The 25,478-nt window shown below is 55.9% G+C and overlaps 1 protein-coding gene across 1 annotated transcript in view; it reads right to left on the reverse strand.

Annotated features, from left to right (window-relative positions):
* LOC119111605 (adenosylhomocysteinase-like 1) overlaps nucleotides 1-25,478 on the reverse strand; it is a 56,790-nt gene that overhangs the window by 10,600 nt on the left and 20,712 nt on the right. The window contains exons 4-5 of the mRNA XM_037235412.1: nucleotides 604-750; nucleotides 110-210 (exon numbers count right to left, since the gene is read on the reverse strand). Coding sequence (XP_037091307.1) covers nucleotides 110-210; nucleotides 604-750 — 248 coding nt within the window. The remainder of the gene's footprint in view (nucleotides 1-109; nucleotides 211-603; nucleotides 751-25,478) is intronic.

The following is a 25,478-nucleotide window of genomic DNA, read 5'->3' on the forward strand; positions in this document are numbered from 1 at the left end:
CAGCACGGGACTGCGACGACAACCGAGCTGGAGGGATCAGAACAAGAGGCGGCACGCACGCACGCACGCACGCACGCGCGCACGCCGGCCATGACGTCCGATCACCCACCGCCGTCTGAGCGTTGATGTGCGTGCAGCCGACGATCTTGGCGCCCCTCAGCGGCTTGTCCTCGGCGGCTCGCTTCCTCAGCGCCATGATGCCCGGCATCTCTGCCGGCGGGCGGCGAGGCGTCAGGTCGCGACGCGGCACCAGCGCCGGAGCCGGCGTCAGGCCGCCGTCACCGACGGTCGACACTCAGAGGCAGGCACGCGACCGAACACCGCATCCGAGACGTCTCAGCGCACGGCCGGAGTCGCGCTGCGGCAGCTGCAAGAGCAGTCAACAAAGCAACACAAGCGACGAAAAGCAAACAGCTAACACATAGCACCACCGGTGTCTTATCGGTGACGGACCATCGCATACCCACACTGCAGTGGCATGGACAGTGGGTGTCAGTTCGATCCACCCAGTTCGATCTAATCCTTCGCAACGCTCGCGCCGCGGAGCCCGCACGCAGCTGGCGCCGAACGGAGCTGCTCCGCCTCCACGCGGCCGCAGCATACCTTGTTCCGCGATCTCGATCTCGCGCCGCCCGAAGGCCGCCTGCTGCACGTTGCGGATGCAGAAGTCGGCGAAGCCGTCGGCGGCCGTCTGCGTCTTCTCACGGGGCGAGATGTCATCCTCGTCGGAGCTGCTGCCCGTGTAGGAGGCTGCGACACACCAGGGCCGGCCGTCAGCGGACCGCACTCCACACCACGTCATCGGGGGCATACGGCCAACGGCTGCGGTTCTGCGACGCGAGCAGTGGCCAGCGGCCGGCTGCACACTTCGGGGCAGTGGGAAGACACATCCGATCACTGTAGACGTATGCGGCAGCGGCAGCGGGAAGACGCCGCCAAATATTGTGGACCTGCAGGGCCGACTGGGAGCACAGCCAGCACCAATCGATTTCACAGCGCGGCGGGAAGACGCAACCAGTACATCCCGCCCCACGACAGGATGCCGCGGTCAACAGATGTAGGTTCACTGCTCAGCCAGAGCAGCCGCCAAAGCTCTCGCAGCTCACCACACATCGTGAGCCTTCCATGACAAATATTCTCGCTGTTCGTTCGTACCCAGTTAATGAGCGGACGCCGCTGACTTCGCGTGTGACCCGCCCGACCCCGGCTCCGCCCGAGGCGCACCGACCACATACAGAGCTGCACACTCGGCAAAGGCAGAGCCCCGAGCGTCGGTCACGGCTTCTCCTGCGTCGCTGCGCCGGAAACACACGACAGAGGGGGGCCGCACCGGCGACGGTCGACGCCGTGGCCGCTGGCGATGAACGGACGCCGAGGCTACCGCGGAGCCCGCCACCGGCGTCACGCCGTCCATCAGAGGCGACCATTCCCTCCTGCGCACGGTCAGAGGCACATCATTCATTCATCCGTTCCAGCGCGGTGTCCCAACAGCGCGAACACTCCCGTGCAGAGTCTTCTGAGAACTTCTCTCCCCATATTTTCTTATTTTCACCGGAGGCTTCGCCTCAAGCCGCTGCCGGGGGTCCATCGCCGGCCGGCCGGCTGACGGCAGGCGGCGCGCCGGCTCGGTCACTCCGACATTCACATGAATCCGCGGCACGTCGCGGCCGACCGCTGAGTCAAAGGCCGGAGCCAGACGTGCTCAGCGGGGGCGCCAGAGCTGTCGAGCGCAGCCGCCCGGCCAGGTGATCGCCTGCCAGCGCCGCCGCTCGGCCGGCCCCAGTCACGGCATCGGTCAGGGGAAGGGGGGGGGGGGGGGCTCTGCCTGCCTCCGATGGTCCAGGTCCACCGCTCCCACGCTGCTCCAGGTCTGACAACTCCCGTCGGTGAGTTGGCGGCCCCGGCCGCGGCGCTGCGGCGTCGGTCTGGCGGCCGGTCAGCGCGTCTGCCGAACCGATGCGACTCACACCACGGCGCCCGTCCGCAGAGCGGCCCGGCACCGCAGCTGCAGAACGCGGACCGGCAGCGTCCCACACAGGTGACGCCGCTCCGCTGCACACGCTGCCGCCGCCCACAAGAAAAGCGTGGCCCTCTGTTTGGCATGTATACGAGTGTTTTTGGCGGCCTTTTCAATCGCACTTGGAAATCGCACTCAGGACCGGAAAAACACGGAACATTAACGCGGCTTGCAGAAACAAATTTAAGGGAGTCTGGAGAGTGTTTAATACAGAGCATATGCCATTATATTCAGATGCGTTATTCAGATATTCAACCGCACGGAAAACGGTATTGTTATATGTGCATTGTTCAAGATCAGTGCAAAATTAAGTGCTCATCTTATCAAGGATATCACAAAAACGCAGGTGCTCACGGCATCTAAAAACGTCAAGGACAGAAACTCATCTTCCACACCCGTTTCTTTCCAATCTACGTAATGTATGCGATAACTTATGGGTCAAACACGCATGTACGCAGTGGCAAGGTGACAGTTAACAAAGTAGTTGGTAAACTTATCCATCAACCACGAGCCATAGACAAACGATCCAGGCAAACAGAACACTAAAAACGGAAGAGTCTACTGCAATTCACACTTGTTTCTGGGCTCAATGTTAAAGGATTTTTTTCAAAAAAATTCACATGCATAAGCGTATGTTCATGTGTGTGCGATTTTTAACTACGCACACGTTGCCCACACGGACTGGAAAAGCGCGCCTATCATCACTAGCGGCACTCATCTGACGCGTGACAGCCTATTGAGATGCAGAGAGCGTAACTCCACTCAGGTTCCAGCGATTTCCACGGGATATCCCGGTCTTTTTTTCTTCGTTGACGCCCGGATGCACCCGGAGTCAATGTGGAAACTCCGCACTTATGCTTCTTTTTCTGCTCAAACCAATAAATGTTTTCCATTGCTTACGCTCAAATCTCTTCATTTACATCGGCGAAATGAAAAAATGCGTTCCTTCTTAGAAGTGTCCTATAGATTCGTTCTTACATGCTATTTCTATCAGGTTTTCATTCCATCCGTGAATAAACGTTACATATCACTTTCAGCTTCACAGCACCATTCGACGGTCGAATGCACTTCTCCGCCGTCAGTCCATTTAAATAATTCAATCCGGTCGACATGTTTTTCTTTTTTGGGAAGGGGACAGGTATCAGCACTTGTATCTGGGTTACCTCTGTCGATGTGCAACTTCGTAAACGCCTTTTGCGCCAATAAAATAATCAAATTAGGCCAAAACATGCTTCGACGAAAATTCTACAAGATATTTTATGTAACTGCTGATGCGTCTTCTATTCTCCGCCACAGCGGAACAACAAGCGAGATAATTTCTTCTGCAACATCCCTCGGCGCCATTGCAAAATGCAGATGACGAAAAACAAAGCATCAAATTATGTCGACGAGTACTGAATTAAACATCATGCATAAAACGAACATCACCAAGGAAACGAGTCTAACCAGTGGCGTTCAACTGTAAGCCAGCTGTGATTCAGGACCAGCGAAAGCCTGCAGTCCAGTGCTTAGCGCCGAGCCGCCACTGCAAGCTGACGTCCAAAGTGCCGGTGTCCGAGGACGAAGCGCCCATGTCGAGCGTAGTTACGTCTGGCGCGAGGGGACTACGGCGGCCGCCGCTCCCAACACCCGGGTCGGGATCAATATGGGGTCGGGTGAGGCCGCCGCCGTTCAGGTGGCGCGGAGCGGGCCCGCTGCGGCCGACGGCGCCGTCACTCAGGACCGCACCAGCCGGCCGTCGCCGCTGCCAAGCGAAACAGCGCCGCCGGCCGCACGGCCCGTGTCTCAGCGGTGAGACTGGGGGTCGGCGGGTCCTGCCCGCCCTCAGGCGGCGCCGGCGTGGGTCGGGCAGGAGCTGGCCGACGGCGCCGCCCGGCACGCGACGCCCGTCCGGCGGCGGCCGGCGCTGGCCCGCGGCCAGCAGCCGGCCGCGAGCGTGGTGAGCAGCCGCCAGCGCAGGCCCGCGGGCAGTAGGCAGCCGCGAGCGCGGGCCGGCTGACGGTGAGCGGCCGCAAGCGCGGGTCCGCGGCTAGCAGCCGGTTCCGAGCGCGGGTCCGCGGCTAGCAGCCGGTTCCGAGCGCGGGTCCGCGGCTAGCAGCCGGTTCCGAGCGCGGGTTCGCGGCCAGCAGCCGGTTCCGAGCGGGGGTCGGCGGACGGTGAGCGGCCGCGAGCGCGGGTCGGCGGATGGTGAGCGGTCCGGCCAGACGGCGAGCCTGCACCGCATCAGGAGGAGGCCGGCCGGGCAAGGCGCGGCTCCGGCCCTTCTTCGCCGGCGTTCGCTCGGTGCCGGAGGTCCGGCTGGCACACGACGCATGCGGAAATAATCGCCTGGGTCGCAAACATCACGTGCAGGACTCGAGGACCAAGACCACGTCTTGAGCCCACTACCACAATGTGGTCCTAGAACAGGACAGTTACCAACAAGTGAACGCGGGCTCGGCGCTTACCTCACGATGGTATCAACACACGACTCTGAGACATAACCTCACTCACGGAAGAAACGGCACTGGCAAGACTGAGTATGGTTCAACGTAATAACTACATCTATCAATATGTATTGGCATTGTAATGGTACTTGCGTCCGGTGCTCTCACGGCAGCTTTGTTTTCGCCGAGGCCGGCTCAATGATTCAGCAGAGCGCGGGGTTACCTTAGTTAAGTATCCATGGTTCCCATAAGCTGCATGTCTAACTGGTGTCCAACCCGATGTCACATGCGCCACATCCCCCGCATCCCACCATTTTGCCCCGTTTGGTAAAAACGATTCAAGGTTTAGAAACGTTCCTATTAGTGGGAACATCCCCCACCACAACCACAAATTACAATTGTGACGGGCACCGCTGCATGTACCGCACGGCCATCTGAGTGCCACATGATTCAGGTCCACGGGGTGATAACTGTTCTTGCTGATCGCAATCATGATGGCCGGTGCCACCGTACAGATTCGGTATTGAAAACCATACCAGCGTTAATGTTCTTCACTGGAGTTGTAGTCCCTAAGTATGTAATGTTGGAAATGTTGTTGTAATGTTGTAATGCATATTAGAAAATAACGACCCATCACCACGATACACATTGTGTTCAAACAGCGACAGGAACGGACACAAAAGGAGCCACATACAACTAGTGGGCGTCATGCAACATCAATCGCCTTTTGTATTTTATACAAGAGACGTGTGCAGATACGATTCAAAAACTGCAAACATGCACGGCAAACTGAGAAGCACAAGGCTCATTGCGTGATAAAAAAACACAGGCATTCGTTGAGCGTGCACAGTAACTGTCAAGTGCGCGACATTCGGGGAACGAACAGAAACGCAGCCACGCCCGCTCGAGCCGTTTCAGAGGTCAGGATGAGCACTACTGGGACTCCACAGCCGGAGCGCAACACCAAAAACAACTCCATCAACGCATAGTTTGCGTTAAGTGCGGCCCAGGAGCGTAACCGAGGTATTTTTCGGCACCGCGCCAAGGCCGTCGGCCAAGACGCGTCAGCGGCAGGTAAAAGGTCGGCGATCACGATACAATACATGCCGCGGGTCGTGGTCTGGAGAGCCGCGATCTCCTGCCTGCCCCCTGTCCTCCGGGTTATCTTGGTTCGGTGGCTCCCGTCCCCATGCTCCGTGTCAGCCGTCCTTAGGCGTGACCTTCCGGAAATACACCGCCGACTGCCGCGGACGCAGCTTCACTTCTTGCGTGACGTCATATGCCACGGGCCTAACCTGGCCACCTGCGTGGCGTCAGGCGCCGCCCACCCGCCGAGTTGGATGAGAAGGGGGGGGGGGGGGGGGGGGCGGGCGGGCCAGGCCCGCCGCTCAAGCGCTCCCAGCGCCGCCGATTCCAGTGTCCTAGAATTGCCGACTTTGAATGTAAAGCAACACCCTATGAGGAGGAATTTTTCACTCCTTTTCCCCATATTTTACGTGAATTTTTCACTCCCGCATGCCACTGTCTAACCGCACACGCCAAACTCCGTGTTTCCCTTTCTGAGGTTTTCAGATGTCATCCAAAACCGAGCTCACTTGAAACCACCAAGCATAAACGAGGCTCCACAGAACCTGGACACCATGGCTATGTCCTGCCTCACCTACATCTGAATCATGTCTATGCATGTACGGAGCAAGGGCACCAGGTACCTCCAAGCCCAAGAATCCCACGGACTTCCGCCGCTTGCACGCATTAAGTTTGGTTTGTTTACAAAATGCATCACAATCTGCAGCTGTGTGCCAAATGTAAGGTTTTCACGCATCCTTTTTTTTGGTCTCACCACATCACGAAAGCAGAGCCTGGTGCAAACACCAACAAGGCCTGGTAGAGAATTTAACTCCACGTATTTCTTTTTCCCGAGGAAACTTGACCACTAAATTGCATCACTCCAGAAAAGCAGGAGTGAAAAGTTCAATAAATGTCTTCTAAATTAAATTTACAAGACGAATGTCACCATTTCAGCACACATGTTAACAGATTTTAAGTCAAATCAGCTGATTACAAAATTTTGCGAGAAAAGTACCAGTCTTTATATTTATTTAGCTACTTTTGTTTTTCTTGGTATCATACCAGTGTGATACCACTTTATTCTTCCTTCCTTTTCGATTGCCTTTAGAGGTACCATCTGCTGCTTAAAATGTTGACCAATTTCTCTGCAAGATGCTCCAACTGCAAACTTGTACGTATTTCATACATAAATTGGATTAATTCGCCAGCCGCCCAAACATGTTTGATATGCACCCAAGAGTGAACAATTCACAGGGAATGAAGGAGACAATTTGAAGCACGGAACCTATTTTTACCGCCATTTTTGCCCTGTTAAACCCTCGGTTAACCGTTGTCTTGGTTCATGGCGGTGCTCAATAATGATAAATCTAGGCCTTTCGAGTGTCCAACTCACCCAGATACCTGGCGAGGCTATCCTAATGCTGCCATACAGAGCTTTGGGACAGGCCTGACGCAGGCTAAAACAGAAGTGTTTGATGGCGAAATCTGCCCTCTGGGGGGGGGGGGGGGGGGTTATCATGCACACCTCTTACTTGTTTCGCATTTTAATCTCGCAGGTTGGTGGCCATGACTGATATTGATATTTGGGGAGTGCGTGTTTTATGCTTGTTGAATTTTCTGTTATTTTGTTATTGAATTCCTTTGCTTTGTTTTGCTTCCACGTGTTATGGAAGGGAAGTGAAAGATGCAGCATCAAATTATTGGTGTTAATAATTGTTTATGCCCATAATACCGTCATTAAATTACTATGCTTTAACACGCGTCCGGTTGGCCGGCTAGATACCCTTCGCTCGAGTGAGGGGGGGGGGGGGGAGAGGGTCAATTTGGCTCCCCTGAGATTTCGGGAACTAAGAAAGCTAGATACACCAAATTCACAGGGTGTCTTGACCTATACGTGAACTCACTCAGGTTAAGGTTTCAGCTTCCTAGGTCATGACCTTCAGGTCAAATAAGATCAAACAGGTTAAATTACAGGTTGGATTCCAAAGCGCCCCCAGAACCTAGGCAACTGTCTTTAAGCAAAAGGTTACAAACCCATTTGAGGCCATTGGCCTTGTTTGACGTTTTGAAGGTCATGGTAACCAAAAGGACACAAGACTGCTCTGAGTTTTGCATTTGAATAAGCGACAAAAATCACGCTAGGCAGCATGTTCCTAAAACAAAAAGTTCGACCCAGGTCATCTTAAGTCAATGACCTGTTCTGACCACCAAGAAGTCAACTGAAGATCCATAATGCGGTACCTGTTGTCAATAAATTCGAAATGAGCACCGGAAACTATCCCATACAGCAAGCCCTAGAGTAATAAATCAGGTTGGTTTTGACCTTGGTGTGACCTTCATACCTGACCTTAGGTCAACTTAATTTGCTCATTCAATATTTGTGGTGCCCAAGAAAGCATTTCAGAGATGTACGTCTTCGTCAAACACTCCGTGGTTGTATCAGATTGAACGATTTCCCTATAAATTGCCTTCGCTAAAACCGTGGCCTGACTTTGACCTGTCATAGGTCAGCGACCTTACAAGGTACATCTAAAAATGTTATGTCAAAAGATCCGCTATGCAATCTTTTACAGCTATGCAAAATTTGGCATGGCTACACAGCGCCGTTCAGAAACCATTCGCGGAAAAACCCTCGGGTGGGGTCGGGGGTCAATTTGACCCCCACCCCAGCGCGTGTTAATGTATTCTGTTTCACTCTACTGGCCTAAGATGTTGAAAAACAAAATACATTTGTAAGGTTCCTGATATTGCATCCATGCCAACTTAAAATAGATGTCTTGCTTGCTGAAGCATCAGTCACGAGCTCACAACTTCCATCTTTTGTGAATTGATATTTTCACTCCCCCACGGTCTTTTTGCGATGCAATTTTTCACTCCCACCCTATTTCCAAGGCGATTCTAGCTCCCTGGCCGATACAGGACGGTACAAGCGGCGGCCGCGCGCTTCACCTGATGGTCCTCAAGCTGATGGTTCTCAGGCCGGCTCTCCGGGCGCCACATGCGGTCCGGCCGCGCCCGCAGCCTGCGAAGCCGGCACGTGGCTCGGCTCGCTTCGGGCATCCATCAGCCTCGGCATTCCACAGGGACTTACACCATTTGTCAGCGCACTGTGGCCGGTGCCTCGGGCCACATGGGGGCTAGGTCCAGTCGGAGATTTTCGTGGAAAACCGCGTGAGCGCGTGACGCAAAGAGAAAATGAAAATGCGCGCCACAACCAAACGCGCAAGGGCCTGTCTGTCAAAACGGCCATCAGTGACTCGCAAAAAACATAAACTAATGCGTTTACACCAAGAAATCTATCATAACAGCCGTTTAAATCCCAACCAATAAATGAAAGCACAATACCTTCTACAACATATCGAGCAGGTAGAAGGATGAGGCCATATTTGGGCAATACAAAAGCTTGCACGATTGGTTGTGGAAGGAAAACACAGGTCCAATGTCCTTCAAGCAGCTATTCACTTGATTGGCAGAGGACGCTGAACTAATTCTAAAAATATTTAGCACAGTAGTTAATCGCACGACATCAGCAGCAAGAAACGTCGAGAATTTTGTAACAGCATTCCCTTATGTGTGACCATAAACAGCCGACTCGTGCGGGCTGATTTTCTCACAGGGCGTTGGCGAAGAATGCCATGCGAGAAGTGCTGGGGAACTTGCTGAACTTCCACGTGAATCGCCCATACAATGGTCAAAAGATGCTGACACGTCTGTCAAAACTGTGATATCGCATCTCGACAGGGCGACGTTGAAGAAAATTACGCCATCGAAACGAGCACCCTTTAAAACCCGGAATTTGCGTGCTAGTGAAGTTATTTCAAACACAAACAAATATCAGTAAAGTTGGCACAACCAGAATGTTGGCAGTCATCTCTATGTGATAAGCCTTCATACAAGGCAGTATCACAATGGAAGTGAAGGCCCAAAGCAATTCGAGCGCTATGGGAATGTAACGCAACTGGCATAAAGAATTGGGAACAAATTACACTGTTGAAGACTTCTCGTCCGAAATACGGCTAGAAGCGCTGGAATACATCAGGATATCACCAGGGCGGTACAAATGCGAAGAGCTTGCAAAACCACCTGATGTTAGATCAAAGTGGTGAAGGTGACATGCCAGATCATGCAAATAAAAAGAAAGAAATGGAAAAAGCGATCGAGAAAATTGAGCGTCGGGCGGGCGGCGCGCGTTGGCGCGTGCTGGCCGCTCGCGGGGCGCAGCAACGCGCCCGGGATGAGCGACCAGACTGCGATTGCGACAATGAGTAGACTTGCATCGCAGTAAGCAAAGTTGCCTGAATTATGAAGCCTGAGACATGACGATAATTTGGAACAACAGAAGGAAAATAGCGCGACCCACCAATCGGTCAGGCACTTGCTATTTGAGCGAGCTGCGCAACATAGGTTCAAAAACAGCCATCTACACCACGCATTATGCCAAACTGAAGCTGCCATGTCCGGGCACAGCGGGAGTTGCCTGCTGCCGGGTCAGGTGGCCACTGCATCACTGCGATCAGGCGGCGCACTGCGGCCACGCCCACCGCCCGTGTCGCGTCACGCTCCCCCAGCCCGGCCGAAGCGTGCACGCCCCGGACGGCGGACCCGGCCACCGCGCACGCCCGGCCCGACAGTACGCACGGCGGCCGGCCGGCGCATCCGCTCCTTACACGTGGACGACGCGATCGAGACGATGGACGGCCGGCGGCCCTCACGCCGCACCGGCGTGATGGGCAGCGAGAACCGGCGCACGCCCGAGCGCCGGTTGAACTTGGAGGCGAACTGAATCTGCGGACAGACAGCGGCATGGGTCAGTCCGCCGGCGGCGCGCTGCCGCTGCCGGTGCCGCCATGGCCAGCCGACGGACCTGGCCCTCTCCCTGGCCGCACCCTCTCCCTCCCCGCCGCCGCCGGTCACCCGTCGTGAAGCCCGCCCACGCGCGCAACTCCGCTACAACGCCGACTTTGAGAGTAAATTCGGCCGCGGCTCGCTCCCCGGCGTGCATGCGTGAGTGATCCAGCGCAGCCGCTCGCGGCACGTGCCACCGAGCCGAGATGAGCGGCAGAGGCTGTCCGAATTTGGCCGCGGCGCGCCGCCCGACGAGCATACGCGAGTGGTCGAGCGCCAGCCGCGCCGCCGCGGTCGAGATGACCGGCAGCGGCCATCACCCCCGAGAGGGGCCGACCCAGCCACCTGATGCAGATGAGCGGTGACGTATCGGAGCGCCGACACGCCGGCACGCGCCATCAACCGATGCGATCGATCACGCCCGCAGCTATTAGCGCCGGCGGCTATCTGTGACGGCAGATGTATGTAGGAACAGCGGGCGGCAGGCCGATAGTGGCTGTACCGACACTCTGTGCTGGCAGTCACCAGAGACTACATGTCATGGCAACAGCCTTTTACGGCGTGAATCATTCGTTCTGCGCGTCACCAGAGGCTACATGTGGTGGCACCTGTCCGCGGCAGGGGCTCCCCGCACGGGAACAGTCATCCGTGATAGCAGCCACTTGCGGCGGCCAAAAGCTATCCGCGGTGGCGGCGGTTATCAGCCGTGACAGCATTCGTCTGTCAGCAGCTATGTGTGGCAGCTCCAGCCATTTGTGCCGACAACTAGACTGCCTGGGACGGTAACTTTCCCCATGAGGCAGCGGACTTGTACGTGGTGGCAGCAGCTACTGATATGAAACGTTCTGCTGACAGCAAGATTTGCGCCGAAAAACTTGAGGTGAAAGCTATTTGTGGTAGTAAGTCCCTATTAGCAGCTATTTCTGTTAGCACACGCTAACTGGGAAGGACGCGCAGATGCCGGGACCGTCTGTCCAGAGGAATCAACTAGCAGTGCCGGTCGCTGGATAGGCGGCCGCTCTACCCCGACACAAAACTTTCTAGGTGCACACATACAGCCATCAGGGCTGTATGTGTGCACCTAGATGGGCTGGCACCACTTTCCAGGTGCCAGCCCATTACCTGATGAAGCCGAGCAAACAGCGCTAATTGGCCGAGTATGACTGCAATGCGCCGAGCATTCAGGCTGAGAACGCCTCAAAAGGCCAGCAGCAAACGCAGAACCTAGCGCGGCAGCAAACAGGACCAGTTTTGAGCGCGTGACGCGGCGCAGTGGCGTGAGTAGCAGGGGTTCGCCTCGCACGGTCGTCTGCACTCCGGGGCCCGGCCACACCCACAGCGCCCGCTTCCAGACGCGACCGCTCCGCCCCCCCCCCCCCCCCCCCCCCACTGGCCTCAACTGGCCTCTTCCGCCCGCGATGTGATGCGACGCTAGCGAGCCAGCCTCGTCACCGCCCGGGGCTGGGCCAACAACGCGGCGCCAGCGGTAAGGGCAACACATCATCCGCTGACAGGTCCGTGAAGCCCGCTCGCCCCCGCGCCCACCCCCACCGCTGACGCCCGCGCCCGGGGCTGCGCCAGCAGCGCGGCGTCAGCAGTGACAACACATCATTCGCGGACAGGTTCCCTGAAGCCCGCTCGCCCCCGCGCCCAACCCCGGCGGACAGGTCCCTAAAGCCCGCTCGCCCCCGCGCCCACCCCCGCCACTAACACCCGCGCCCGGCTGGTCGATGCCGCCCAGTCCCCGCCACCTGAGACTCCCAGCAACGTTAACCAAACGGCCGCCGGTCGGGTCGATCCGTGCGCCGGGTCGGCGAAGCTCCCACTCGCCGTCGCACCCGAACCGCCGAGCGACGCCGCCGCCAGCAGGAACCCGCGCCGCTGCCAGGTCCGGTGGCGCGTGACACAGGCCCGGCTCAGCGAGGACCGACGACGTCGCAATGAATCCGGGTCACAGGCACCTAGCGCTCCATTTGCCGCAGGCGCCGCTGCAGTTGGGAAACCTCGGGCCCGCGGTCGGGTGAAGGCCGTCCCGTAATGACGGGATGTCGCAAGCTATTGGTCCAAAAGGCGTGCCTGCATTCTGACGCCTGAAGCGAGGCGCACCGACTTGCCAGTAGTGGGTTTAGCTCACGCCGCTCCAGCTCGCACAGTGGACGTGTGGATCGATACGGGATCGGGCCGTCTTAACAATGGCAAACATGGCTTGGCGATGGGTCCCAAATGTGCCTCCGCCTATTGGTCACTTCATTACTCGCAAATGACTAGCATTTGGGGCGTCTGGTTTACCGCACAAGACATGAGGTCGCACATGCTGTAGAAAGAAAATCCAGAGCACAATTTTTACGTCCTCGTCTTTCCTTTCAGCCATTTGTGCAGCGTCCGGCGCCTAATGCCAGTGCGGCAGTCAGCTGGCCGGCCCGACCCCGACCCAGGCCCGACCCCAGGCGGCGCACCGGAACAGGTCATTGGCGTCGGCGGCGTCTGTCCGTCAGCGGCGACGCCGGCCGCCGCCGGTCGCGGCAGCCACTGACCTTGCCGTCCGGGTTGTCCGGGTTGTGCTGGTCGTTCAGGCCATTCTCCACACCCTCGTCGTCCGACATGGCCCCGCTGTTGTGCGGCAAAAGCGGCGTCAGCGCGCGCCCACAGCCTACACACGCATCGATTCGGCCGCCGCCGTCGCCGCCGCGCCGACACCGGGGCAGGGCCCGGCGACTCGCTGGCGCCGCGAGCGACCGACTGCGGGCGGCCCGCCGCGCCGCCCCACCAACTGGGTCCGAGCCAGCACCGCCGGCCGACGCTGCGTGCCACGCGGCCGAGGCCTCACGCAGCCACCCGCGCCTGCCGCTGACGCCCGGCAAGTCAGCAAGCCTGCCGGACCAGCGGCCAGGTGCGAGCGCCTTTCTGTGTTTGGCCACAGGTCAGGACACCGCGCGACGAGCTGTGCTTGAGTCGATGTTAGGCCGTATGACATGGTACCCTCTGGGAGATGCGTGGGCTACATCATTTCAACCACGTACGGGTCACAGCTGACATAGCTTTTCCATCCCACTGGCACCACCATGTACACTGCCTGACCCCTGTCACGGTCAACCGCCTGACCCGGCCACGTCAAACATCACGGTCGCGACCTGTCCCGACCCCGCCGCAGGGTGTAGTGTGCCACCTGGGTCCGATCGTGAATAAGTAACTGGAGCTTTCGGGCGCTTTGACTACGCAGTCATCTAGCGCCTACTGATCCGATCCTGGCGCAGGTCGCCGTATACCACCTGAACCGGCCCAACCGGCCCTGTCGGGTCACCGCATACGACCTGACCCGACCCCGACCCAGTCACAGCACACCACCTGCCATAGTCTCCACGCAGGTCACAGTACACTACACGACCGGAGCCTGACACCGGTTACAGCAGACCCGCTGACCCGACCCCCGACGCAGGTCACAGCACGACACCTGGCTGCGCGCGGACACCGGTCACAGTACACTGTCTGACCCGACCCGACGCAGGCGACAACACACCGCCTGACCTCCCTCTGAAGCAGGTCACACCGCCCACCCAAGCTCCGTCGTATACCACCGTGCACCTGGTTCTGGCAGATCACAGTATATCACAGTACCTGACCTGTCTCCGACACAGGTCAAGGTGCACCACCTACCCTGACCTGACCTGGCTGCACGTCACAATGCACCACCTGACAAGACCCCAACACAGATCATAATACGCCCCCTGGCCACGACAGAAGGCCACCTGACCATGAGCTATAGCTTGCCATCTGACCACGACAGAAGGCCACATGACCACGAGGTACTATAGGCCATCTTACCACGAGGTACAGTAGGCTACCCGACCATCAAGTTAGTACGCCCACATGACCACGAGGTATAGCGCGCCACCTGATCACGAGGTACAGTAGGCCACCTGACCACGAGGTACAGTACACCACATGACCACGAGGTATAGGACGCCACTTGATCACAAGGTACAGCAGGCCACCTAACATGAAGTACAGAAGGCCACCTTAACATGAGGTACAGCAGGCCACCTGACCACGAGGCACAGCACGCCACCTGACCACAAGGCACAGCACGCCACCTGACCGGGCCCCGTCGCCGGCCGGGCGGCCCAGAGCGGCCGGCTACCCTGGCAGCCGGCCGGCTCTCTTTAAGCCGCAGATCTCGGTCGGCCACCCTGGCGGCCGGCCGGCTCGCTCTCAGCTGCACAGACCTCGGCCGGCTCGCTTTCAGCCGCACAGACCTCGGCCGGCCACCCGCGCCACTACTGTGTCGGCGCGCCGACTGGTCGGCCGGCTGCCCCGGGCGACGCCAGAGCCCGCCGACCGCTGATGCTGTCCCAGCCGCCAACGGACCGCCGGTCGCGCCACTGCCGCAGCGCAGGTCACCCCCGGTACCTCCGACAGCCAGCAGGGTTGTCATCAGCAGACATCGGCTAGCGTTCGCGCGCTGGCGGCCTGGCTGCCTTCATCCCTAACGCTCGACTATATGCGTGGAATGTCCTCCAATCGCAGAGACTCCACATCCCTACGAATAACCCTTCCGCCTGACTTTAGGCCGAGTCGGAACCAACTCCAAAGTCAGCTAGGTTTTGCCTCCGCGAAATCCCCTCCTTTCAACATCAGCTCACGCTACAACGTTGAGAAAAGTCGTCAGGGTAACTGGAATGACGCGTGGTTAACTAAAAAGGAACTTGACCCACAGCACATGGTCGTTTACTGACGAACTGCTTGCACGTTCAGCACTTCATCACGGGTATCTGCACGCCTTATTTTGTGCCAATGCACTGCATGAGTCATTAAGCCAAACATCTCCTGGAGTTAGGACTGTGCTCGGCTAAAAGCCTTTCCGGGTTGCAGGAAGCGGGATCCAAATACCCGCTCTGTGAGCCCGATTGGGGCGACCACAGAAGCACAAAGCCAACTGTGACTGTTGACGGCCGGCTCCAGTTGACGGGAGGCCCGAGCCGCCGCCAGAGCCCCCTGCCGGGGCCGCTCTCGGTGGCTCGTGCCAAGTGCCGCCGGCCGCCGGCGGACCGGCCCCGCGCAGCGCGAGCGGTGCAGGCCGGCAGCGGCCGGGTGCGGCCCCCGCACGGCCTGAGTCGTGCCAGCCCAGCCGACGCACCGAGGGGGTAACCCGGGCTTGCAAGCTGGAAGCCGTCCTGGAAGCTCTTAAGGTCGGATCTGGCAAGCTAGCACAGGTGATTGAGGAGTGTGTCTGTTCTCCTCCCTCTTTGTCTCCCTCTCTCCCTCCCTCTCTCTGTTCTGCTTGATTTACGTGATAGCAGAGGTGAAGTTGGACATTTAAACAATGACACGCAGCGTCCACGACAATGGCGGAGAGCTGATTAAGTTTTAATACGGTACCGTGCAGCTGTGGTTGAATCCGTAACGTATTTCAACGTAAGCTTTTCATAAAATATATTCTACTTGCTCCCGTGGCACATTCCACACAGTCCGCAGGTCTGAGCTTTTCGAGTGCAGTCTTGTTTTGATGCAGTTAAAGTTCAAGACTGCCGTATGTTTCTGTTAACAGACTTACGCTTAATAAAAGCCTTGCAGTAACCCACACTTGTTTGCCGTCCTTCCACCGGGTACGGGTAGTTCACCGAGCTTCCTTGAAATTAGCTGTTGTTAAACACCTTTCCGGGACGCGTGGCTGGCTGTTTATTGGGCATCATCACGTGGCCTGGCGATGTAAGGGCTCTGGCGCAGACTTCGCCTAGATTCACGTCGATTTTACACAGCGTGCTACAAACATGGTGGCAATAACAGCTGTGTTTTCGTGAGTGGCACACGAGGTAAGGCAAAGGTGGTGTGCCGAACCATTTTCAATTATATAAATGGTTGAGTGCGGCAGTGCATAATTGACGTCACGTCTCAAGAGCACCATGATCTTGTGGCTATGGTTGTTCGGGGACCACTCACCTTTTCCGGTCATAAATTAGGTAACGCAAATATAACAATGATGAAGAAGGATTCACTGCAGCTGGATCTCGGCTCCTTTATGACCTAATCACACTCATTTCACAGATATCTATGCGCTAGTGCTGAAACAGCCGATCGTGAGTGCAGACGCTGGTTTTAAGATGCCCGTCGGATCATTTCTATCCCTTTTCCTTAGACGGTACCGGACTTGGTACACCTCATGCACCAAGGCCGAAATCAACGGCCAGTTAGTAATATGTCCGGGTGGTACTAAGTGGCACATATGAAGGACATTTCGGTGACAAGAGCGGAGCTAGGCCGCGAAGGCCGCGACATGTTCGTACTGCACGAGATCGGTAAAATCAGAAATATTGTTCGCTTGCTGTCATGCTGGTTATGTGGTAATAGACCTTCAAAACCTATGTCAAGGCTTATATATCGTAAGTGGAGGGGGATGAAGGGAAGCGGTCTGAACGAAGCCAAGCGTCCCTAAGAGCTGCACAGTAATACGATTCATGAAAAGCAAGCACGACAATAGCATCGTAATAGAAATAAACGTCGTGGAAAACCCCGTCAAGTCACCAACAAACCTTTATTGTTCGACGGGATTGAGCAAATAATGCCGCCCGATCACTGACCCGAGTCGCCCCTGTGTGCAACAGTTCAGTCACACAGCGAGGCTCCCAGGGCAGCTGAGGGTGGGGCAGAGGCGGCAGTGGGCGGCAGCGGCCCCGACCCAGGAAGTGGCGGGCCAGCAGGCCACCAGCCACAGCAGGCGGCAGTGGGCGGCAGCGGCCCCGACCCGGGAAGTGGCGGGTCAGCAGGCCACCAGCCACAGCGGGCGGCAGTGGGCGGCAGCGGCCCCGACCCGGGAAGTGGCGGGGCCAGCAAGCCACCAGCCACAGCGGGCGGCAACGGGCGGCAGCGGCCCCGACCCGGGAAGTGGCGGGTCAGCAGGCCACCAGCCACAGCAGGCGGCAGCGGGCGGCAGCGGCCCCGACCCGGGAAGTGGCGGGTCAGCAGGCCACCAGCCACAGCGGGCGGCAGCGGGCGGCAGCGGCCCCGACCCGGGAAGTGGCGGGTCAGCAGGCCACCAGCCACAGCGGGCGGTAGCGGGCGGCAGCGGACGGCAGCGACGCCGACCAGGGGAGTAGCGGGTCAGCAGCCCGCCAGCCACAGCGGACGGACGGCCCGCAGCGAAGCTGCGCTGCGGCTCGTCCAGGACGGCACGGTCCTCTTGGTAGCCCCGTGCCCACATGACATTCGCGACCAAACGCGATGGGTTTCAGCCACGCCGATGCGGCCCTGCTGCCCCCCCCCCCCCCCCCCTATCCGCCCCCCGATACACACCGTATATTATTACAATCAACACCGGTTCGGTGACCCAGCCGAAGCCATCCATGTGCAGCGCTGCCCTTTAAGGCGTCCTAGCGCCGCGGAAGTGACCGCTTGTCTGACTTACGCGCAATTGGCGGGGCAGCGTCTGGACGCGGCCGCCACCAGCTGCAGCCGCGGACTCGCTCGTGCGTGGCACGGCTCCCGCGAGCTCACCGGAAAACACCGCGTTCGGTGGAAACCCACCAGCCTCAGGCGGGGTTTCACCAGCTGAATGTACAGCCGACGTTACTAAAAGGTCACGGCCACTGCGCGGCTTCCTAACGGATTGAAAACAAAACGGGCCAATAGGTCAAGTCCAATCAGCACTTCAAGAGAAACAAACCATTCCACTTCAGCCGCTTATGTACGAGTGGAGGGTAACTGATGAGAAGGATAGTTCGTTTGCAAACGTAAGCATTGCTGTGAAATCGTAAAGCAAAAGGGAATCAATACTCGAAAGCACGTCACTGTTTCCAACGCGACTCCCTCAGCATCAGACTTGCATGACAATTTGCTCTTAAAGTTACGTGAATGCAATGAACCCGCCGGCCCCGACCACTTAATCCAAAATGCCTTCGCTGAAAAGCAATAACAGGTGCGATAGCAGAAACAACGAACGTGCGCCGTAAACTTAACAGAAATTGCCTCGAAATGTAGTCCGTTCTCGGAAGACATGTTAGCCCCGGCCTGACCGCGACCATTCCAGACTGAAATAAGGGATCGCCGCAAGGCCGTAAAAAGACGCCGTGGAAATAACACAACGATATATTGCGCATAAATGCAAGCATTCCCTGCGAATGCTGCCTCGTAAAGTAGATTGCAGGGCACCTGGTCGCTATTTTGATACTCTGCATCATATATGTGAAAATGCGCGCTAGGACTTAATGCATGTAATTAAAAAGTAGCGCTGGATACGGAGCCACAATGATTCGATGTTTAAACAAATGCTTCAGGTTTACTACGCAAGACACCAGCAGGCTTTTCCGACCAGAGAGGGGTTTAAATGATCCCTTCATCAAACTGGGACATGTGCTTAATGCTAAAAATGGTCAAGAGTTTGAAGCATAGGGAAGTTTTCTTTCTAGGTGTGCGTGACGCAAAGCCAAGACACCGCATTCATCTGTCAGAACATAATTCCACTACCAACCTGGTTGCTGCTTATACGTCCCTGCTTTGTGTACGCTTTGTCATGTCGACCTTGTTCGGGTCATACCGGAAGCCAATCGGTTCTTATGCTGGACATGTTTTCACGAGCCTTTTGTCGTTTTTTTTCTAAGTACCTGGGATTCCCTTCAAAGCCAGGGCAATATAACTATTTTTACTACAAGGTAGCGATTTGAAATTGTTGCAATGGTTTCAGAGTCGAAAATTAAACATATTTGTGCCGTAAGTATTAGCATTAGGGGATGCCGGTAGTACAGTGGTTAAGATGTGCGTTTGAAAAGCAGGAGAAACGTGGTCTGATTCGGCGCAGTGGCCGCTCTTCCTGCCAAGGTGGGAAGCAGACAACGTCATATTGCCTCAACAGCTGAGCGCGTCGTAAAGCACCCATAACAGGTATTTGTTTTGTATTGTATTCCGAGTATGGATCATTCGCGTTAACATAATCCTTAAAAAAGCACAATACCGGTCATCCAAAGTAACCAGACAACCAGTGAGATACAAACTGTAGAAGTAGTTTTCGTATTTGGGTCCCAAGTCCATAACCACCGGCACTGATCGCACCCTCAGTGCCAGCCAGAAGTCAGAGGTCTGGGAGCGCTTCATGTTCCTGAAGAACTCAAAGTTCGTTGACGTGGTTATCGGGTAGCTCAAGTCCACGCTGCGGTGCATTCTGTAGCCACACGTCCGCGATGTTCGACCCGTTCTGGGACCTGACCCTTCCGACCCCGGCCGCAGCGAGCCAGGTGCGATCACGGGATTGCCTTGCCCTCTTGCAAACGCTTGTCCACTGTGTCTCCGACAAACAGACCTCACGCTGTATCGAAACTCACACGGTTCCGCTGGGAGCCGGCGTCTCCTTACAAACTTATAACTCCTACCCCAGCCACTAACGTCCGCTTATCACGTGGGAGGCAGCGTTCATTCCATAAAGCGGCTGTAAAACTATCTACGATTTTTCAGGTCGTGATGCACACATACATATGTTGTATTAATACATTGTCATGAGTTGTCTGCGTAATCCAGCCTCTTAAACTTCATTCTGCATGTCAGTTATGTAGCTTTGTGTGGTAGACTATCTCCCTACAGCAAAACGGTACCAAACCGCCAAACTACTCTAAGCTTGTCACTTAGAAGTGACAGAGCTCTAAAAAGGGCCTGAAAACGGCTACTACTACAGCGATGATACCTTTATAAGACGCAGGCATTTGCCTCGCAGCCCCACAACTGCTTGCTTAGGACCCAATTTCGCATCAGCTGACTGACAAAGCCTGTTGAATGACACAGAAGCTCACGGAGAGACTCGCAGGGACAAGCGAAAATGCCTTTTGCCCTTCCCCTTTTAACGGCTTTTTTAAAATGCTCCCTCCTCTCTCCTCCCTCACTCTGCTGAGAGGGGAGACACATCCAATGCCGGGTGACATTGCATCTTCAAGCACCCCGCACGGTGCGGAAAATGCAACGCCATGCAGCGGTGCAGCGGAAGGTGATGCGGACCCGGCTGGCAGACCTCCGAACCGCCCCATTTCCGTCCGAACTGAAAACCTATCCGCCAAAAACGGGCACCAAGCGGATCATCGCTCTCGAGGGCGCACGCTGCCTGCATTTCAGCAGTGATACACGACATCGACGCTGCCCATGACGAGGCACGGTGACAGACAGAGCAGAGTGGCCCACCTAACGAGGGTCAGCGCCAGCGCCCGTCCCCGACACTCGACCATCAGCGTCACTCCGCACCGCTGGGAGGGAGGGGAGCACATGCATAACGACGCGGTGCCGCGCCGTCCCGTGACGCCGCGGGACAAACCTCGGACAGTGCCGCAGCGTTCTCCCGGCCCGCTGCGCCGTTCCAGCGACAGCGGCAGGGCGGCGCGACGGCGCCGACAGCACGGCCGCGCTGCCTCCCACGGGAGCGCGGCGGTTCAGCGAGTGGCGTTCCGAGCATAGGCAGACGGCTGACGGCGCGTTTGGCCCAGCCCCGGAGACCAGTCTGCCGTCTGCCTATTACACCAGGCATTATGATATCACGACTCGCATCCACAAACTGTGGAGGTGCCAGGTACTCGATGTCTTTTTAAAAATAATTTCCGCTCTATGTCAGCATTTCCTGCCACACAAGTCACACAGCCTCCACATGCCTCAGATGCAGTCGCATAGTAAGCGTCGTGTCCGTGTCCCGTGGCGTCCACATCTGTACCTGGCGGCGCGCTGTCCACACAGCGTCAGCCACGAACAACCGTCAGAACGCCGGTGCGCCGCCCGTGGCGCGCCGCCCGTGCAGGGGGGCGGACCGCCGTCCGCGACCTGACAAACGGAACAGACAACAAGCGGGCCGTGTTGAGTCACATCAGGGGCACAATCATTCGGACGGCAGGCGCGGTGCAACGGGTACCACTTCTGCGAGGTCGGCCCAGCCGAACCGCGGGCTGTCCGGGTCGGCAGTGACCTTGGAGCAGTCACTCACACTGATAGGCGCTGCGTGCACAGTTCTGCCGCGCCGGCCCCACAGCAGCTGCACGCCACGTCACATTTGGGGCGATAACAACAGGAGGCTAAATGACAGGCACCTGTACGTCTTCCCAGAGCAGCGCCGAGCGCAACAGCAGACATGCAACGCACGTGACGAACAGCCGCAACGAGTGTCTGTTCCCACATGTGAATGAGCAATTTCGAGCTCCCAAAAACAAGGAAACTCAAAAGGCATCGGAGCCAAATAGTGCAGGGTGTTCCGAAAGTATGGAGGCCCAAACAATGGTGGTGGTGGTGATTTGGTTTTTTAGGGCGCGTCGGCATCGGGGCCATTTTGCGCCCACTCGATGACGATTACCTACTTCTGCGACGACGCGATAAGTATGTTGTCAACTAATAACAGGTGCTATCACTGGCGCACCTACACTGAGGGATGAGTGAAAATAATGTCAAAGTCAATGTGTACTAAAAATGCGAGTATATCTCCAAGTTCACCACATGGGTCTCGACCGAGTAACCGATGAAGGGGCGCTGGAGGAAAAAATCGTCGCCTCTCCGTCTCAAGGCGCCGGCATGAGACGAGGACACGTTCTACAGACAACCGGTCCCCGCATCTATCACACCGTGGCACATCCATACGCGTCAAGTAAAACGAGTGTGTTGCATATGTATGACCCAACCGAGGCCTACAAAGGGCGACTTCCTGGAAGCGGCTTCGGCGGTGCGAGGATTCCCAATCACCCAGGTGGAGCTTGATTTCCCTGAAAGCGTGAAGATGTTGGTCGAACATGTGCTGCCACGTATTGCGGACGTATTTGGAAATGACTAACTTCAGATCTCGAGCGGGTAAATAAACTGGTATTGGTTTTCTCTCACACGCCGCAGCTTTCGCTGCGGCGTCTGCTTTCCCATTTCCTATTTTCCCTATGTGGCTGGGGATCCACATAAATGTGATACGGCAGGAAGTGTTGTCCAGCCATTCCAGTTCTTCCCAAATTGAGCGCGGCAAAAATGAGTGGTCACGCGACATTGCCGTCGGGTCTAATGATAAAAGTGTACTAAATGAGTCGGTCAAAATGACTACATCCCTTTCAGGACGACGAGCAACGTACTGAAGCGCTGCTAAAATAGCAAACAGTTCTGAGGAAAAAACTGACATGTGCTGCGGGAGGCATGTACCTACGGTATGGTCACCGCAAAAAATGCGCAACCCGTTTCTGTTGAGCCCTTGGACCCATCAGTAAATATTTGTAATGAGTTCGCGTATTGTGAGATTCGTTCCAACGAATAGCTGAGGAACTCTCGTGGTGAAGTGCCATTTTTATGATGCTGACACAGTTCCAAATCATACTTCAGACTCAGACGTCTCCACGGAACTGGGTCCCGAAGAGTGTGCGGGGCAATGTCATCCAGCGTAATATCTGTCTCGTCCAGCCAGTCCCGGACGCGCAGGCACATCGGCCGCGCTGACGTGGGCCGCCTCCCTCAAGAAAGAACGGATTAACGTCTGAGAGAAGATGAACTTAAAGGCTGGGTGATCCGGAAATTGTGAAACCTTTGTAGCGTAATTCAAAGTAAGTCGTTGTCTCCTAAGAGGCCAGGCGGTTCATTCGCTTCCACCAGCAAGTTTCTTGATCGGGTCGTACGAAACGCCCCAGTGGCTATACGAACACATGTATGGTGGATTGTGTCCAAAACCTGCTTCGAAGATGTAGGAGCACTATCGAAGACAGAGCACTATCGTATCGTAGACATAATCGATGAATGATCGAATTAGGGCCACATACAAGTTCAACAGGGTGCTTCTATCGGCTCCAAAGGTCATACGACACATTACTTTCATGAGGTTCATGCGCTTGAGACACTTAGTCCTGACAATCTTAAAGTGTTGCTTAAATGTGAGCCGACGGTCAAACGTGAGGCCCAGGAAACAACAGGGACGGCGGCATTATAGAGTCGCAACTCCGGGTCTCTACAGCCTCTAATCCGTGAGCAGAAGTGCATACAATTAGTCTTGGTGGTCGAAAATTTGAGGCCATTCTTTAGGCCCCACTCAGTTCGTTGAATCAGGCATAACTGAAGCTGCCTCTCAGCAGACGTCGTTGTGGATGCTGCACACCAGATGGTAAAGTCGTCCACAAACAGTGACCGACTAATGGTAGGTGGCAAACAGTCGGCGATATCATCGATCATCAGCGTAAACAGGGTTACGCTAAGGACGCTCGCTTGAGGAACACCGCTCTCTTGTTCATAGCGATCAGATAGCATGCCACCCACTCGGACGCGGAAAAATCGACGATGTAAAAAGTTTTCAATACAGAGTGCCATGTGACCTCGGAGTCCAGGCCCAAACAATGAGTTATAATAACTACAGGTTTTGAAATGTTCAAACATTGGCCATCTGCGGTCATAACCAATTCACACCACGTGATGAAGTTATGTTTACATCGTTCATTTATTTCTCGATCACTGGATTTCGCAAGATATACCCTCAATGTGAGCCACGTCGTTCTCTCGACTTTGGAGGCGGCATACGAAGGGGTTCATCCCTTGGCTGCATTCCGCAATGGAGGTTTATCTGATGTGAGCATGTATTGCTGCTGTCAGTTCCGTGATGGTCCGCAGCTGTTTCCCCAGAATGTTGTCTTAGCAGGGGCCCCACAGGTAAATATCGAGTGGCCTGTGATCACGGGGGCGAGGGGCTTTTGGGGAAGTTAGACGCTTCCCCAAGTGGGTTTACAACCAGTGCTTTTTCTAATGATTTCTAATGCGTGGTTTTGCTCTATCCTGTTGTCAAGCATTCTTTCCTCCTCCATACGGTTCTTCTCGATATTGTTTTTCTCGATACCGGACTGCCTTCCCCAGAGCTGTCCAAAACTTCAACGTCTCAAACAGGAACGGTTCGATGCCCGATTTTCCTGACAATTCATGCAGTAATTTTCTTACAATGGAGCGATTTCTCGGTGACTGTATCAAAATGTCTCTCTCCTCCAGAAAACGTCGTTCTTCCTCTTGACGCATCCGTTTAGACGAAAGTGGGCTTTCTCTGAAAACCTGGCAGGATTCATCAGCTCTTGGTCTTCTGAAATCCTCTGTAAAAATCGGTCGCACATGATGACACCTTTCATCCTGTCCTTGTGTCCAGCCCGTCGGCTCTCATCAGAGGTCGGGCAACTTTTATGTGGTACGGGTGCAACTTCAGATTGCCTCTCACAAATCTGTGCAGTGAAGAGACTGTCGTGTTAATATCCTTGGTTTGGCTTGAAGCCCCACGACATGTGCGGGCTTCTCAGCATCGCCTGGACGACAGTTTCCAGGTTTTCTTGCGTTCTCACGGAACGAAAGGGTCCAGTGTAAATGATGGCCTGTATCGTTCGATTATTCGATCGTTCGTCATTCGATATCGTTCGATTCGATTTTGTTTGTTTTTTTGACAATATTCGATACCCGGGGTTTACTCACAGTCTGCGTTGAGCTTTAATTTTAATGCTTTTGAGTTCATGACAAAATTTGAACTGTGTTTGGACGTAGGTTTCCACTCCAAACGAGCCTATGCCTATGTGACTAGTGCACGCAAGAGCAGTTTACACAGCAACATATGCTGTTGATCCTTAAAAAAGACTGACGAGAAGATTTAAGATTAGCCTGCTTTGTGTACGGCTCGCGGCGTCTTTCACTCAATGTTTTGTGGAACTCTCACTTTTAGGACACCATGTATTTAGTACCTGTACAGTAATAGCCGCGCCAGTTTTTAATGTTCTGCCAATGGTCATCATTTCAAAGGAGGCCATGGCTCTCCCACACGAGACGCTGAGGATCTTCAGCGAGCCAGAACGACCTTGCAATGACAGACAACTTCCAAGGCAGCGGGCGACTGTCTCAGCAGCCACCGGCCATGCGAGTGGAGCACCCCTACAGCCTGGCGGGGGACAATAGAGCCTTCATAAGCCATTGAACACGCCAAATCTAGCTGAGCAGGCATGCCGAAAGGCGAGGAAGCCGGGCCGCCTTGATTGGTCACTAGCTGCGATCCACTGCGATCGGCTGCCCCCAGCTCCAAACGGCCTCAGCAGGCGCAGCTGACGGGCAGTACGCCATCCGGTCATCGCCTGTGTCGCCGGGCTCGCCCCGGCCGGCCGGCGGTGTGTGAGGGCGAGGGCCGGCCGGTGGGCAGCGCC

This window comes from Pollicipes pollicipes, unplaced genomic scaffold (genome assembly GCF_011947565.3).
Source record: "Pollicipes pollicipes isolate AB1234 unplaced genomic scaffold, Ppol_2.1 Scaffold_7261;HRSCAF=8764_pilon_pilon_pilon, whole genome shotgun sequence".
Taxonomy (NCBI): Eukaryota; Metazoa; Arthropoda; class Thecostraca; order Pollicipedomorpha; family Pollicipedidae; genus Pollicipes; species Pollicipes pollicipes.